Source organism: Trachinotus anak, unplaced genomic scaffold (assembly GCF_046630095.1).
Source record: "Trachinotus anak isolate AG129_WGS33_773 ecotype Australia unplaced genomic scaffold, CSIRO_AGI_Tana_v1 ptg000021l, whole genome shotgun sequence".
In the NCBI taxonomy this organism is placed as follows: Eukaryota; Metazoa; Chordata; class Actinopteri; order Carangiformes; family Carangidae; genus Trachinotus; species Trachinotus anak.
In genome coordinates, this window is record NW_027273872.1 from 3,690,556 (window position 1) to 3,709,120 (window position 18,565).

Below are 18,565 nucleotides of genomic sequence, written 5' to 3' on the forward strand. Positions count from 1 at the left end.
GTTACCTGGCGTGCTTTAAAAGCATCACACACTGACTCAGTTTAACCAGTTACTCTCTTCAGATCATGCTCAAACACATCCGTCTGACCAAGAATATGGAAAGTCATTTTAAAGATAATCTATTTGTGTTGGAACCTCAAAGACAGTCGCATTTAGGAAAGAAACAGATGAAGAGCAGTAAAAATTGGACTCAGACAGCAGAGTGACTAAACATTCAGATATTACACTGAGGTCATGCACTGCTGCAAGGAGAAAGAACCCATGAGGAATAAGGAACATTCGACATCTTGTACATTATCAAGAGAAAAGTTCAGATTGAGACTGTATTTAACGTCATACTACACATATCTGAAAAAGCTTAATTGTGCAGCTTTGAACACAAAGTAAGAGGCCAACTTTGTTGCTTTGGCAGGAGCAGCAAAGGCGTCACAGGTGTTGTACTCCATGCTCTCTTAAACTTGCACAATGGCTCTCCAAAAATATAAAAGGTAGAAAGTAAGAGGGCTGTGCTCTGTGCTTCTCAGGTGAACAGCTGGACTGTGGAATATTTGGCGGGCAGAAAGTATGAGGCACAGCTGGCTTTTAAGAGGAAGAGCTCCCCTGGAGCCGCTGGGAGGTCACAGCCTGCTAGGCCGTGAAGCGTTGCTCGGCAGGAGCCATGTGTAAAGGCAGAAGGCCTGTGCCACTGTGTGCAGATGTTCCCCCCGCTCTGCTGGCTGCCTCAAAGCACACACACAACGCACACACAAAGCACACACAATGCACGAACCTTGGTGCAGAGATGATTTAACACATAGAGTGAACACTTAATACAGGCACCTTCACTGAAACATATACATAAACACACAAACCCCCCACACACACACACATTCATGCATACGGCACAAATGTATTCCTGCTCCATATCCTGTCTGCGCAACCACGTCACTTTTTTTGTGTCCTCCATAGCAACAAGCACCACCTCAGTGCTCCTGAGTGGTGCTGCTGGAAACAATAAAGTAGGGTTTAAATGAGCTCTCCAAGGTCTGAAACGCAGGAAGGTGCCCCTCGAATGCAGCAGCAAACTGCTCCTCCTCACTTCGTAACAGAGCCGCTTCTATTCATTACCCACAGGTAAAGCAGTGTTACAGGACAAAGTAAAAATGAAATAAAGCTCAAGGCTCCATCCTTCACCTCCCTCAGTATTATACCTTATTATGTATGTCTCACACACTGCGCCACATTTGAATAACATCTTGCAACCAACAATCAATAGCACAAAAAGCGTCCTTCCCTTCATTCTTGAGCTGTATGCATTTATCGACCCAAGTGCACCTCTGGGATCTGTTCACGAGGGACAGACCGCGCTGTCCATGGCAAACTGAGCCAAATGTTTGTGGTATCATTACAAAATAACTCATTGAAGTATGTCAGTCAAAGGTGTGCGTTCTGGGAGATTTATTTCAGGAGGAATATGTGGCATGAGAGATGCCTCCATGGGATAGGACACCGGGATCAGCAGTCTACTGACAGTGACGAATAGAGAAAAAGACAGTATGAGTGGCAGGCCCTAGTGAGGGACAGCACTTCGCTCTGCAACCTCCTCCGCACCGTCTGTCCACCCCGACAAACCCTCACAAACGCACGAGACAAATCCTGCTGCTGACACCAATGGACAAGCACATCTGGCAACCAGGGTCCACCAGGGTCCACTGTGACAGCCCCAATCAGCCACTTGATATTCACTGTGTCGACTTCCCATTCTCTCACACTGATGCCAGAGACAGAAGGAAAAGAGAGCAAAAGAAAGGAGGGAGGTGGGGGGGTGGGGGGGTGGGGAGGGGGGTGGGGGGGCAACCTTTCAACAGGAAATCAAATATTAATCAGCCCGTTCACAGGCGTATCACCATAACTGCAGTATGACATTGATATTCAATCAATCAAAAAGCCTAAATATGGAGAGATCATCATGCGATCAACAATAGAACAATAGAAGGTCTAGAGTGAATGATGACAATGGGGCTTTGAATATTAATGCCTCAGCACAGCGCTAATACATTCTCACACAATTGTGTCATTTTAAAAGTGTACGTTTTTAGTAAATCCCCACTCATCTGCATGTGTCAGACATAAAAGCAGGAGTATAGCATCAAAGTGGCAATGGCCGTCTGCAGTGTTAAAACCTATACTGATATGACGGCAGCGGCTGTTTTATATGTATTGTTAGTGGATTGTTAGTTCTATTGCCCTTTCATTAATTATGTACCAGAAACTGGCCAAAGGCTATACTGTTGTCTACAGTGAAAATTAAATATTGATAAAGCTCCGGCTTTCACCCCAGATTTCATTGTGTTAACAAATATGTTTTGTTTGCAAAACAATTTGAATTTAATAATTCATCAAAAAGGGGAGAGGCCATTATCATTCAGTATGAGCCCTGTGTGGGCTCCAGATGTCAGGAATCATGTCCTCGTACTGACAATACATGCAAAGTCTGTGCCCTCTTTTATACATTATTGAAAGCAAATTCTGCGAGGTGGGTTTAGACATGGGCACAGGGACTGATACATGTATAGAGGTGACCTGAGACTGTCTGTCAGGAAAGAAATCGTGACTGAACTACAAAGACATATTTACACCTGTAATATGTGTGATCACTGGATTCATTTTGCCTCTTTAACAAACAATTGCTTTTACTAAAGCAGGGTTTTGATAAATGTGTTAAACTAAAGACGATGCTTTTTAATTAGCCCAGGTCAATTTAATATACATTAATTAGAAACTATTATCTATTCATTGTCTAGTAAAGGATATTTTCTTCAGCTTTAAACTAAATTTCAAATGAACGCACTATGAATACTGGCTATGTAAAGGTTAAAAACTCACAGGGCCACAAATCCAGGGTACAGAGAGATCATAGCATCCCAGCGGGCTATAACATTAGTCACCAGCTTCATGTTGGTCATAAATCTAACACAGCAGCATCTTGACTCCGCCTGGGAACATGAATGTAATCCTTAAAGCCGAAATTATTCTTTATTTGTCATGATGGGCTGAAAGGAGGGAGAAAACGGTGGCGATTACAACCCTAACCTGGAACATCCAAACCCTATTGACCACTCTGTCAGCCCTCTGTAACAAAGCTTGACTTGACATTCTGTTAGCGGCGGTGTGGGGGCTGCAGAATAGAGGGGAAGTGGTAGCTGATAGGCGTGACGGAAAAGAGAAAGAGAGAGAGACAGGGGACGCCTGTTTGGGATTTACAGCGGCGCCGTGCTCACCTAGCAGCTGACCGTACTGCTTCACAGGTCAGCCGCTCTAACCGGACTCCATTAATACGCCAGTCCACCTTGTGGCACACTTTATGCTCCAGCGCATCCACCACCTTAGGGACAACTTCACTGGCACTTTACTCTAGAATGGAGTAAGAGAGGGAGGAGGCCTGGGGTTCAGGAACAAAGAAACCCTCAGAAAATAGAAGCGGGGTAAGAGAAAAGTCACACAAAAAGTTTGAAGAGTAGTTTTTCTTACTGTAGACTTGTATACTGCACTGTATCGAACTATAGGTGGAGTGAACTTACACAGTTTTGTACAGAAAAAAAAAGCTTTCTCTGTTACAAAGGTCAAAGTTTGTTTTTTTTGCTTGTAGTTGACTCGTCTGATTCACCAGGTTCTACTTTTTTGGCCCCTCAGCCTGAAGCACACTTTAGGGATGGGCACGGACATCATGGTATAAATGTGTTTTATGGCTAGGCAGCTGCCGGGGGCAGGCTGTTTTTTATGCTTTCTGGCCGAGTACAACATGGCCACCTGCTTGGCGTAAAACCCTGACTGCTATGCTGGGCTTTATTGGCACGTTCCGCAACTAAACAAAGATATACAAGGTCGTGTGCGAGGAGAGCTGCCTGCTGCATATGGTGTGCACTTAAGCAACTCATCGGTGCTGTGAGCACCGACAGGAGCAAAGCCCGGGCTCCTTGTGGCTTCCAGAGCACCATAGGACCTGAGGGATGCTGCTTGGTTCATGAACCCACTGATGAATTATTTTCGTCCACAAGTCCATGTTTCCCTTAGGCGTGACTGTGTGTGTCAGTCCTCTGACAGCTCTGTTTGCCTAAGCCTCAGAAAGCCCGCTGATTATCCTGAGATCCTGGACGGAGGTACTGTAACTGTGTGGGGATTCACAGATGATCACCCCTAGGATTCACAGAAGTGAGCGTGTGTTTAGGCGGCGGAGGGAGGTGAGCGGCACTCAACCACCTCCTCTCCTGATAAACAAGTTCATATATGAGGAAGAGAGATGATTATTAGGAGGATTTCAGAGTGTCATCCCTCCCTCTCTCCCGCTATCTCACTTTCACAATTGCAAGTGGTAGAACAAAATTACTCCCCGCCAGTGAATAATAAGGAAGTTTATGAAACGTGACGAATGCGGCGGCACTCTACATGAAATACCAATGAGGGAGGCGCCCCAGCGTAGCAAATGCTACATCCTAATATCAACAGTCACCTTGTGTTGCTCCCCTCAACTCCCCAGAAGGACACATCATGGAGAGAGTATGAACACACGGCGTAGCGCAGTGACACTGACAGTCCCAGCGCTGGCATGCAGGCCTGGGCAGGTGAGTGGACAAGTACAGGCAGCATGCCACCACAGCGGGCTGGCGCCAGAGTGGGCACAGAGGAAAAAGGACAGTGTTATACATTGTCTCTGTGTCAGGTGGAAGCTGGGGGGGGCTGTCAGTGTCACCTGTGTGCTGACATGCTGTGTGCATATTTGGTCACAGTGGGGGTCAGAGGAAGTGTGTACATGACTAAGATGCAGTTGTCAGTGTATGAGTGAGCGAGTCAACTTCAGCACCTGCGCTCATCGAGAACTAGCTCGGTGTGCCGCTCACAGGAAGGTGTTAAAAGGAAACTAGTGCTGAAACAATGAATGAATTGTCGTTCTCTCAGTTTTATAATACTGAAACATAAAAGTGTAAACTAAATAAATAAAGGTAAAGAACAGCAGAAATCCTTTTCTAATCCTATACTATTCATATGGCATTTTTCAGTTTATGCAAATTGGACTTTTATGGTCCAAGAGGCTTTTTTTGTAGAACACATTGAGCTGGACTTGTGGGTCAAATTTGAAGTCAGTTGGACTTGTGGTGCGAGGGGCGTGGCCTTTCTAAAACTGCGTTCTTCAGATGTGAGCTACAGCGCCACCGTCTGGGTGACTGGGCTCATATTTCCTGAGAAGCCTGTGCATCATTTCCAGTTATTCAGCCACGTTTCATGTTTCTAGTTCATTCCAGCTCATAGAAATTTGAGCTGCGGCATAAGATGACGAACAATAATAATAAACTGGCACAAATATTAATCGTTACGTGCAACCCCTCATGAAACAGTGAAGGAATGAACTTCTGTTTCTCAGCTTGTGTAGCTCGCTCCACACTGACGATGCAGGTTTGCATTTTTTACATCACACTGCAGGTTTGTCTTCCTGTTCATCCACTCTCTCTCCTCTCTCCACAGTTGAGCGACAAAAGTCTCTCCTGAGTGAAATCATGCGTTTCCCTCCTGCCTTTATCTCTGATGGCCGTTCCACTCATTCTCAGGTCATTATTTGCTGCTCCGCATGACCAAGATGAAAAATCTACTCCGTCTGCTCGCTTGCACATTTTAAACCTTTCAGTGCAAAATGAGTTGTTATGTTTCAACCAGAGCATTATTAATAATCTTGGGTTAAGATGCAGAGCTCAAAGAAAAAAAACTGTTAGGAGGCCTGAATGGAATGCCCTCTATTTTTCATGAGTGTTTGTGTGTGTATTTGTGTTTGTTTGTGTGTGTGTGTGTGTGTGTGTGTGTGTGTGTGTGTGTGTGTGTGTGTGTGTTATGCATGCATGTAAGTTTGGATTGGTCGGGTCAACCCTTTTATCCTCGTTTTTCAGGAGCGAGTGCGTGAGTGTTTGTGTGTTTCTGCATTCTCCGCAGGGACTATTTCAGTTGAGGGCAAAGAACACAGAGAAACTTTGAAAGAGCTTTTATGTACTTTTGAGTGAAATGATCCTAAGAAAGGCTTTTTATAAAAAAAAAAAAAAAAACTTTTTATTCAGGCTTCCACATCCAGAAGGGCACTTACTCAATTACCAAGCTCCCTTCCTCCCTTTCTACATCCATCAATCCCTCCTCTATTCTTAGGCCTGCATCTGTGTTGTGTGTGGCGGCATTGCCATGGGCTAAGAGCATGAGCTTAGTAGTAGAGCAATGTAGGGCATGTCAGTGAGTATACAGTGAGTCAGCCATTTGTAGACACTTTTTGGCCATATTCTAAGACTTCAAAAGAAAAAAAAAAATCATGCTCCCCAAAAAGAAGACAACATTACTAATCTTCCTAATGTTAAGATTTTCTTTTTGTTTTGTTTTTTTTTTTTTGAAGAAAAAGTTTATTGACTTCATACTTTTTCTGGATGATTAATTCTTGACTTTTGAAATTGTTCAAAAAGAACCAAAAAAACTTCCTTTGATATCACACCTTGGCTCAGGTAAAATAGGGCACGTACAGATAAGGCAGATACTGCATGACAAGCTAAGTGAATGTGAGGTAAACTCATTCTGTCGCCCTCACTTTTGCATCTCAGCTCTCTTTTAACTGCAGCCTTGTCACTCAGTAGCCTGAAAGGCAAGACCTCACACAGGTTTGACAGATAAAAGTCTCCTCACTTCATTGCTGTTTGACATTTTACCTCCCAGAAAACTTTCAGCCTCTCTCCTCCCTTTCTTTCTCTCCTTCCATCACACACACACACACACACACACATGCACACACTCCCCTCAATGTGAGTCCATCTCCTCTCCTCCTGTCCATCTGCCAGGCAAAATGGAGCCTCAGACAAAGGAGACGGAGGCTAACTCAGTGATCTGAATCAAATGGCAAGAGGAGGAGGGTAGCAGAGGAAAAGAGGAGTGATGGGTGCCAAGGAGGGAGCACGGGAGAAGTGGGAGACAGAGGTTGGATGGTGAAGGGAGGCATGAGGGGCTAGATGTGAATTTTTTCTGACAGGTTGAAGTCTCCTCTGAGCTGACCCTCTCCCTGCTGGGAGCGATGTCTCCTGGATGTGTGTGCGTTGAGGCGGGATGGAGAAAAGGAGATATAAGAAGGAGCAATGAACTGTGATCACAGAAACGCTGAATGCAGTAGTACCAGTGGTGATCAATAGTAAGCATGCAGTGTATTAATGTGACCCATACCACAGCACAGAGTCTTGGAGGAATCTGTGTTAAATTTCTCTGGGTAGGTTAATACCACCATCACTCAGTGTCATGTAGCATTACTGGACATTGTGTTACTAGCCAACACTTGAAGCATAGTGACAGAGAAGACACATCTGCTGTCTGGGTCATTTTAAAATTTCATGTACTGAAAACAGAGTATTGATTAGTAAGTAGTAACACTCTGCCAGGGCAGACTGGACAAACACGGTGACAAGTGACTTCCAGAGACTCCAGGGATGAGAGGAAAAAAACAAGATGGAGAAGGCAGATCATTGGTTTGATGTGTCTGGGGAAGACGCCTGAGTGTCTGTAAGTGGACAAGAGGGGAGTAAAAAATGTGTTGTGGTCAGATGGCAGGAGACATTCTCACAGCTGATGCTGAGTAAAGCAAAGAGGAGACACAGAACATACATCGATACATGGACGGCAGTTTATCCTCCTGCTGAGCAGTTTCTGTTAAACATCTGATGCTTTCCTTCCTCTCACCTTCACCAGATTTCTTGCTTTTCCTGGTTTCATATCTTTGCAAATTAAACATTTTTAGTTTTGAAATGTTGGTTAGACAAAACAAGCAATTTGAAGTTTAACCGGTGATGGTGTAATTTAGACTTCTTTTTCTGATTTGTCAGTAATTGCAAAAATAATTACACTAAATTGATTAGTTCATGAAAATAACTGTTGCAGTCCCTGATGTGATAAGACTTAGTGTCTACAACCACACCAGTGGCTCTGTGAGGCTTAGGCACAGCAGTGCTTTAACCTAGATGCTCATGTTATGCTAATATGCTCACAAGGACAATGCTAACATTTTGATGTTTAGCAGGTATTTATACTTATTTATTCTATTTAATTTATATATTTATTTTATATAAGTATTTATGTTTATGTTTACCAAGACCCACCTCTTTGTTTAGCATGTTAGCATGCTAACACTAACTAATTTTAATAAACACTTGGGAAGTTTTGCACATATTTGGTTGAACCCAAGCTATTACACAAAGAAAAATTTTAACAAATTGTGACAGTAACTGTTGTTGTAAGATGAGGCACAGAGAGACTGTACAGAGTGGGAGTTAAATACCATGAAAACAGAACATGATTATCCCTGCAGCTTGGTATTTATTTTGTTTCCCTCCTGGCCTTGTAGCAGTCTGTGGCCCATCAACTGTGAACCACTGGTTTGTTGTCTTTTTCACTTTGTGATAACTCAACACAATCAGCTTTGGAGGGGAGGGTGAGGCCTGCCGACGTCATGGTGGACGTCTGTGAGGGTGGAGATGAAACGCCAGTAGAGGTCCGACCAGAGGTAGATGGGAGACACCGTCTTCTTCCATGTCAACACAGTCCAACACTGACCCTCCCTGGACAGGGTTTTGGCAGGAGGGGACTGCTCCGTGTCTGGGTTGCCTCCTGCAGGCACTCAGGAGAAACCTGAGGATTTGGCTTTAGGAAGCCTTTTCCCTCGTAACAAGATGTGGTGGTCTTGATAGGACTTAATGTTACACAATGCCAGGTCTCTAAAAGGCTTCCTGCAAGTCCAAGTCAGTTTTGGAGATCCACTGCACTGCCACCCTCGGCCTCTGGCTTTGCAGCTGGTAGGTTGGTGAGGGGCCCAACATACTCCTGGTCTTCCTCAGAACTGAGGCTAATGATTTTGTCCCCTGAGTCTGAATTTGAAATTTGACACACGTGTCCCTTGGTGCCCTCTGCTGACTCTGTCAGTGAGTTAGCCCCGTTAAAACGAGAACCCGTGAGCAGTTAGCATTGTGGCTAGCTGCGTTAGCTACTGTTTGGTGACAGTTCAGCTACTAAACTCAGATAGCTACTCCACTGTAGCACTGCAACGCTGGGTAGGTGATCAGTGACAGAGTGGTTAGCTTGCTCTGTGAACTGTTTTACTAGCCCGTTAGCTACACCTGCAGTGTGATAGGTTGCTTTGTTTTAGACTGAAGAGATAGTGTTGCGTCAAGTTCTTATAGCAGGAGGAAGTCCCTCCTCTAGGGAGCTGACATCACGTCCGTCTGCCAGTCAAGAGTGGCATAGTGTTAAATAGCTTCTGGGGGACGTGTCCCATAGTGAGATACTGAAACCAATGTTGAGAGAAGCAGTTGTGTGAATACATCCATGCATCCCTATCACAAAGAAAACAAGAGCTGTGAAGAAAACAGCAGAGCACGTTTGACTGAATACAGACGTCTGCGACTGCTGCAGTAGATGGTCAAATGATTTGACACATTTAAATTTAGACAACACTGAGCTGTTTATGGCACACGCACCTGCAGAACATTAGACAAGAAAACATATTTATCAAGACACACATTCAGCCTGAAAACACACATATGCATTTATCAAATTCATGTTTAAGTGCAAAGTGCTGCTTGAATAAGATTCCTCCACAGACAGAATTAGCTCAGGTAAGGAGGGAATCGTTACTGTCTACTTTGTCTCATCTCCATAATTTCAGTTTGCGTATTCTCAAGTAGGTGGAAATGCAAAATGCAACATAATTATGTTGTACTCCTGCTGACGACTGATCTGTCACCAGGCGCATTAGAAACACGACTGTGTGCAGCGTGAAGAAAGAGGGTGGGGAGAGAAAAGAGAACTTGTGTGGGCCCGGCTCATCTCTCAGACTCTGACAAGGCTACTTACCTGGAGGTTGTAAAAATAAAAAACAGGATAAAATAAATAATATCTGCCACGTACACACCACTGCACCCTTAAGCTCATTAGACAAACACACTTCCTGTATCTCATTCCTAGTTCTACCATCCCAACCAAGACAGATATCTCACCTTTGGTACAAAGCGCAATTACACCAGACCAGACAAATATAGCACGGGGGTGTAATCTTTCTGAATCACCTGGAAAGTCAAGAAGATAAAAAAGCTGCCCTTCTTTTAAGCTGCAATGCTGGTGCCTTGTAAAGAACTAGGTTGGCCTCTTTCAGCATGTTTACTTGCAGCCAAGTACAAATTAACCTCCTAAGATCAACAATAAACCTAATTAGAGTTGTGTTCTACAACACACATCTCTAAACACAGATCACAGCTTGTTGAGAGATGAATCTCCATCTGTCTGGCTGCACACTGGGAGGAGGAGAGACTCAAAGAAGATCAGTCCTAAGATTCCTACAATGAAGCTCTGTGCATGTGTGTGTGTGTGTGTGTGTGTGTGTGTGTGTTTGTGTTTGTGCGTGCATGTGTGCACAGGGAGCGAGTGAGAGAGGCCCTTGTGGCCACAGGGTTACTTCCCCATGTCAACCCAAATTTTATGATGTCATGCTGCAGCAGGAAAGTGGGACATGGCACAGGCAGGGGGAACATGCCATTGGATGTGAGCATGTTTTTTTGGGGGGGGGGGGGGGTGTAACTCTAAGGGGCTAGGACAGGAACAGCTCTGCCTTGCTATTTGACACTCACTCCTGGGACTCACAGCCAGACAGGGAGGAACACATGGGTGTGGAAACAGGAGAGTCAGTACATCTCACATAGTCAACTGCACACACACACACATACCGTCTGTTTTTTTCCCCCTATGTTTGCTGCTCTAAAATCAAATATGATCTCATATAAACTGGAAAAAAAGTAAAAAGTTATTTTTAAATCCAGATTCCCTATAACAGAATCAGGGGAAATGCTTGTTCCTTTGACTGTCAACAGGAGATGAGATCCACAGAAAATGTTTCCCTAGTTATCATATTAAATCCTTCCATATCAAATAATATACAAATTATTGAATTTCTATGCTGCCTTTCCTTGTCCTCCGACTTGGGCAGGGAAAATTTGTAGTCACATGGGAGATTTTAAGGTCTGAAAAATGATTAAAAAGGGCAATTTTTCTGGATATGTATTTTCTGACTGTGCAGTAATTTCCCTAAGCTGTCGTTGGACATGACAGCATTATCACTTTGCCTTTGACACTGTACAAGATAAAGCAGTGGGGATACCAAGGTCCAAATATGTTGCTTTTATAGGTAGGAGCTGTCCCATTCATCATGTGCTAACACCTAGCGCTCTCTGTAATCCCTGTCCATACGTTAGCCTGGGGCAGGTATCTTCTGCCCTGCCACAGAGTAAACTAAAGATGTAATTTTAGAAAGAACAAAGGTGAAGAGTTGTGAAAATAAGGGTTGATAAAGAAATATTTTAAATGTTTTTGACATGTGAATAAGTAAATACAAGACAAAGAGACAAAGTATCTTTCAGAAATCAGTTTATATAACAAAGGGGTTATTATTTAGTATCATATGCCATGGAAGGACAGTGTGCATAACCATTTTTTTCATGTTCTTAAGGATACAAATAAACTTAAATGTTACAAATATAAATGTTTCTTAAGACAATAAAACATACTCAATGACAACATGGAAGGTAGGCAGGGATATGGCAGCTTACACATCATGGTCGGACAGGGTTTGTCAACAGTTGTGAGTGTTGTTTGTTGATTCAGCCGTAATTGGTCTTCTATAAATCAATAGTAAGCACTAACAAAGTAGGAGGAACTGGATATGTGGCAGCTGGGAACTATTTACCAAAAGAAATACTTAGCAAATAGTTCACTCTGTTAGTGGCAATGTCGTACTCAAACATCTCAAACAGTTCTTCCTCTGCCTGAGCAGAATAGCTTGTGAGGTGCAGTGCAGTCAGTGAGTGTGAGTTACGTGACAAACTTCTCTTTTAATGAAAGCGCTTGCCACCATGATCACCGAAATGTCACCTTTACACTTTTCGATAAATCTTTCATACCCCTGCCTCCTCATTCTTACAGTTACCAAGAGCACAAGTCATAACCTCGGTTTGTTAGTCACAAGCTAAACAGACGACGTGATGATCGGCCCAGACACATAGAGGCCCTTTTTATACACTAAGATGATGGAACAGTTCAGGTTCTTTGATCTGAAACTCTCCTGCTATATTCTATAAAACACATACTTCTGATTATCCTAGAGAATGGAACAGGGGGAGAAATACAACAATCACTAACACGGCTGATGAGGAATGTTGTCATCGTAGAAGTTCCTCTTAAGTGAGTTTCCTACGTTGTAGCTGCTTTTAATAAGAAACTCTAGACTCTGATGATTTTTTTTTTTGACATTGCTTTCCAGCCATTTCATCTATCAAATGTCACAAAACTAACATTTTGTGATTCATTATTCGCGTTCAACTTTTTTGCATCATTCAGAAAACCACAGTGGTTCATAGTAATCACTGTTGTGGGAAAGATGCGTGATCTGGAACTTCTACAATGGCTAACACTATAGCGCTTAGCTCAACACGATCTACGATGAAATCCTTACAAAAGTTTTTTTTTTTTTTTTTAACTCCAAATAAATTACATCTTACAAAAGATGTTTCAGTGTTTTAGATAAGAAATACCTCATGACTATCAGTTTGTAATCACACACACTATTCCAATCAACAAATTAAATCAAAAGTTTTTATGTCCGTAATCTTGCGTATAGTTTCACAAAGAGAGAGACCTGTACTCCCTTTGACATCCAAGACAAAAACAAAAAATTTAAAAAAAGTTGGCACAAGGGGGAAAAATGTTATTGGCCAAAAGAAATTTACAGTGTAATCTATCCTGATAGAGAACTGATATTGAAAAAAAGGGTCTTAATCAATACTTTAAGCAGGTACAGGTGTGGTGGTACAGAGGACAAAGGGCAGTTAGAAAAAGAGAATAACTGCTGTTGACAGCACAGCTCTATCTGTGCCGTGTACAACACTTCTTCAAAACACCTATCTATGCAGAATCCCTTATGCAGAAACCTCATTCTCTATGCTTTCTCTGTGCAACAGCTCGAACCTTATACTCAGAGGAGAATTATTGTCTTCTTAAATATGCAGACTTCTCTGAGCATTGTGGATGCACCTTGAGCCGAGATGATGTGTAAAATTGCATTTTTCGAAGCAAGCAGGCTGGGAGAGGAAGCATCATGAAACAGACACATCACAAGCAGCACTGGCAGATTGTTTAAATGAAAAATCTCCATCTTTTCACCCCAGGAGTCAAGCTCACTGAATCCTATTTTGCCTGAGTTCCTGTTCCGATTATTGAGCTGGCATGGTGCATACACACACACACACACTTGCCCAGACACAAACACACAGACTCAAAGCCTTAAGCAGAGTTGGTGATGGTATTACTGAAGTAACTCATGTTATGGTAAAAGGGTCACTCGTGCCATTAGTGCAGGGGAATTGGAGAGTGTTAGGAGATTCACTCGCTAAGACAATCATCATGTTATCTCCTGTTCCCCTCAGTCGATGATTCTGGTCGTACCCACTCTCAGTGTGGACTCAGTGGTTGTTTTTAGTAGTATCTGCTTACAGTTTAGGGCCATGAGGGGACATGGCCGCCCTAGGCATGAATATATGAATAAATAGTTGATGTGAAGAAATCGTGTGTCTGTGGGTCCTTATAGAGAAACAAAGCTCACAGCAAAGTTTCAACTGTTTTGTCCAGGATCACTAAGCATCAGGTGTTTGTTTTGATGGTGAAAAGCTTCATCAGGTGGAATATGTTACTGAAAACACCTGAAGTATCCCATCAGGAAACAGGGTCTTTCATAGAGTGTTACAGTTTGTAGTCCTAAAACCCTTTAGTGTTTGAGCCATGGATCTCAGTAGATATTAGGTGCGTTTTTCCCCCCAAAAGACTTTAAATGTATGAATAAAATAATGGCTGTGGTACAAGTAAGCTTAAAATATTTTGTTCTACAATATACATGATATCATAAATATATCAAATTGTGAATTCTGAAGCAGTACAGCTGTGTTTATATTTCTTACACGTTTCTTTGTGGGGATTATCTTGAACACATTGTTTATATATCACTGCGAGTTTCACTTTTCCTACACAGCTTTTTTTAATAATTTCTTTTAAAACCCAATGGGAAAAAAACATATTGAAAATCTCCTGTGAAAATTGTAAGTGGTGTGAACTGTGTGAAATGCACAGATTGAAATACATTAAGTTTAAAAATGTTGTAATACCTTTGTATAATCAAACTTCACCCACTGGAAACCTGTGTGACTGCAGGCGAGGTCACAGAGTTCACGTTAGCTTCTCGAGGCAGTTAAATGCATTTAGAAATGTGTCAGTCTCTCATATTAACAGCAAAAGCGACCTTGGGACAGAGATCAGCACCCAAAGGCATTTGTTAGCTATTACACAACTAAAAATAAAATGAATCTTGTCAAAATGGAAATTACAGTTTCTAGATCCATGAGTCACATGCTCTGAAATCTCAGTGTCGACAGGGGCCGGCTCTTGTTGCTTTGTGGGATATGAAAGAAAATGATTCATGTGGACCTTTTTCTACATTTACTAGCAAAAATAGGATGTTGTTTGAAGGAGGGATTGATGAGGGGAAAAACAATTTAAACCACCACTCCTTCCGTTAAGAGATCAATGAGTTGTTGGAGAAGCTGTCAGTAGGTCGCAGGTTTGCCAACACGGGTGTTGAATTCCTGTCTTCCCTTTAAAGGACTGCTGGCTCACTGCCCCTTTGCTGAGTGAACTGTGTGCGCTGCGTTCTTCTGGATGATAATCATATATTATGGTGCAGTCCTCGGTGGCATGTCAACACACTGACATGTTCCATGTCCAAGCTGTATGTCAACTGCAGTATTTTGATTAAAACGGGATTAAAATTGACGGCTTAGATTTGCAACAGTCAAAATGAATTTTCAAGCAATGAAAACCTTTTTAAACAGCAGCAGCGTGTGAAATTTTCCATTTTATGAATCAAACAATCTGTTGAGGACATGAATGTTTAAAGTGTTGAGAGAGTATTTAATAAATATGTAAGGCGTCTGAGAAACAGCATGAAAATTAGAACGTCTGTCTGTGATGTACTATAGATCCAGAAGTTCTGTGTGGCTTCTTTAGACTGTTTTGTTCCATACTTGATGCTGTGTGTGTGTGTGTGTGTGTGTGTGTGTGTGTGTGTGTGTGTGTGTGTGTGTGTGTGTGTGTGTGTGTGTGTGTGTGTGTGTGTGTGTGTGTGTGTGTGTGTGTTTGTGTTTGTGTTTGTGTTTGTGTTTGTGCATGCGTGCGTGCATGCATGTGTGCGCCACAGTGAGGGGAGGTCTGTCCCTCCCTCAGAAGTCTTCTAGGTCTCCACCTCGCAGGCCTCTTTGGCACTTATCTAGCGTCTTGTGGTAGGCGCGGGCGATCATCGAGCTTGGTGATTTGCGTTGTGGCGGGACCGAGACCTTTCCAGGACTGCGCGGCGGTTGTCTGTTCAGAAAAAAAAGAAACAACAAAGGAACAAAACCAGAGAGTGAGACTGAGAGAGAACAAGAAAGTGTTGTTACATTGATCCATACTGGCACGCAGGAGCTCAACTAAATGAAAGACTGCATAGAGAAACTAAGGAAGGCAGAGAAAAGAGAGTGAGAGCAGTGGAGAAACGACATAAAGAAATCCAGGCTGATTGAGAGCGGAGCAGCAGGGGAGGGTGGAGAAACAGAAGAAGCTGCTGGAGTGGAGGTGCTTGTGTCTGGTGTCATAGTAACTCCATTCAGCTCCTGATCCAGGCTTCCACTCAAGAGCCCCTCAACTATTCTCACATCAGATGCAGCATATGCACAGAAGATAAAGTAAACGCACACATTCAGGCGCTCACTCCAGCAGTTGGAAAAAACAAGTGGGGGCAGAAGAATAATAAGACACACACACACACACATATATATATTTATGTACATAGATACAGGAGACAGGTAAGATTATTTGTAAGATGAAAGGATACAACACATTAGGTTACAAACCTCTCATTGAAAAATTCTAATATGAATCAAAATACACTGATGTATTAAATCAAAAGTAAAAAATAAAAGTTTAAGGTGGCTACTCTACACACTGTGTGTATTAGTGACAGTGAATGTCTCACTGCTATGTGTGTGCTCAGGATGGAGGGCCAGGCGCACTTTGGGTTTTCTGTGACAGAGTCATACAAACACTGCCTCCCATGCCATCCAACCATGGCTGCCCAGAAATGCCCCTGGCATCCACCGGGCAGCCAGGTGGCAGGTGGGGCTGGACAGAACCAGGAAGCATAGCCATGGAGACGACTGCAGGCACACCCACACAGGACTCCCTGGTATTTCCAAGCATCCCGCCACCACTATACCCATTAGTCAGTGCCAGCTGTAGGGTGCCAGGCGTCCCGGGCTGGGCGTTGTTTAATGGCACTCGCTCCATCCATCATGTCAGGTAATGAGCTGAGAGTGACTGTGATGGGTAGGAACACACACACACACACACACACACACACTCACACAGGCTCCCACCATCACAGTGGAGAACAGAGAGCAGTCCCTCTTCAGATTGGATTCAAAGCATCATGCAGATGGTGCACAGGAGGAGAGAAGGAGGGAGGGAAGGAAGAGACAGACCCAAAGAAAGACAGATCAAGATGTTTAAAAAAAAAAAAAAAAAAAAGGTGAAATTTTCTGTATTTTCTGCTTCTTGGAGATTAACATGTTCATATATAGTAGGTGATCATTAAAGCTAACATGCTCTGGCAGCGTGTCCAAAAACAACATCACTACTTATCCATGCACTCATTTTTACAGCCACAGGTTGTGCGTCACTCAGAAAGCAGGATTTATACAACTTCCCTCCTTTCTACACAAGCAACCATAGTGCACAAAAACCAAGTACAGAGCTGGACCGCATCGTGGGCTATTTGCATTTTGCCTAGTGTCAGCTGGTTTCAGCTCTTTATCTGTTTGCTTCTCACCTCCTCTCTGCGCTCACATATACACTGTTTTAATACAGCTGAATTCACAATAAAGCTCTAAGTCCTGGTTTTATAACCATGACGTTGTCTGACAAAATCACAGGACTCATGAGACAGTGATGCTGTGATTTCAGCTATATTTACTTGTAAAATGATCATGTGCAGTCAGCATAAAGAGGTGCGTGTGCAGAGGGAAAGCCCAATAATGGTGATTGTCTTCTATGGAAAGCAGCTAAGGTTTACAAAAAAAGTTTGTTGCTTAGGGTGTCTGAAAAGTGGGTTAATGCAGCAACAAACATACCACGTTGGCAACTCTGCTTGTTCCCGCTAAATCATTTTAAAAGAGCAACAACTGGTGATGAAATTCCAACTCTCAGCCAGCTTTGCTGTAACCTCATTACTCAGTCACGCGGCTTTTGGCTGACCAGTGCTGTTACTTCATCTTTCAGTGAGTCGACAACAAACCCTCTATAGAGCTGGACCGCTGTTGTGGTCCAGTCAAAGAAAAGGAAAAAAGCAGATCATCCACAATCGATCCCTGCCAATCATTTGCAAGCCCAACTGCTGTAACTTCATTTCTGACCAAGCAGTCCCCTTTAACCCCCCCAGTCTATCAGAGCAGCATAGGAAACAGAGCTGAGCGAGAACAGACCCACTGTCTGTGGTGTGGGGTCGTCTTGGGCTACATCTGTTACTGTAAATAGAATGGGGGGAAAAAAGACAGCGGAAAGGATGAGAGAGAAGATTACACAGAGAAGGCCATAAATGAATTGGGAGACAAGTAAAATCATAAAAGTCAAACTGGAACAATTCTGTAAAAATTACTACGGGGGGTTTGAACAAAGGGCAGACAAATATCAACCACAAGTACACAAGTAGTACAACAATGTAGATTTTTTGAATCACATTATACTACACATTATGTGCAACACACCCACCATCATCAAATCAACTTTATAAAACAGATTCTAATATTTAAGTCAATGGAAAGATTTTCATTGTTGGTATCAGGTGATTTGTTTACAGTAAACTATACCTTTTATATTTTGTTGTCATAAAATGGCTAAAATAAAAGCATCTATAGACTCTAGCCTGCATCTTGTCATCAGCTTTGTTAATCAATACAGTGATCTCAAAATTTCATATTGATTCAAAGTGCAGGTGTATAGACACTAATATGAGCACTGTGCACTTAACAGGAGATTGCTGCTGTTGGCTTTGTTATTTCAAGAGGCAGCTATTTTCTATGCTGTGTAAACTGAAAACAATGGAGACTATTGGTGTGGCCACTTGTTGGAACCCTACAGGAAAGATGTTGTATAGTAGGCAGCTTTTTTGGGGAATTACAAATGAAAAGTGCCCTTTTGGGGGTAATTGCGTCTTACCTAACTGCCTGAATACATGGAAAAGCTTTTTTCAAAGACTTCGCAAAAAAGGGAGAAAAACTTCCAGCAAGAGGCATCTCCCATCAAAGGGTCCAACAGAGGAACGGAGAGCTATTGGCTTCTCATAAAGACTTTTCTGTTCCTATCTTCAAGTGCATAAAAGCCCATCTTTTCCCACCCTGCATCA

At 42.8% G+C, this 18,565-nt stretch overlaps 1 protein-coding gene and 1 long non-coding RNA gene across 12 annotated transcripts in view; one reads left to right on the top strand and one right to left on the bottom strand.

Moving 5' to 3' along the window:
* Nucleotides 1–18,565, top strand: part of LOC139605612 (uncharacterized) — a 271,063-nt gene that overhangs the window by 117,632 nt on the left and 134,866 nt on the right. The window lies entirely within an intron of this gene.
* The window catches only part of diaph2 (diaphanous-related formin 2), a 353,639-nt gene continuing 346,511 nt past the window's right edge, over nucleotides 11,438–18,565 (bottom strand). For all 11 annotated transcript variants that reach the window (XM_071457232.1, XM_071457234.1, XM_071457233.1 and 8 more), the window contains one exon: nucleotides 11,438–15,489. In XM_071457232.1, the coding sequence (XP_071313333.1) occupies nucleotides 15,425–15,489 (65 nt within the window). In that variant the 3' untranslated portion in view covers nucleotides 11,438–15,424. The remainder of the gene's footprint in view (nucleotides 15,490–18,565) is intronic.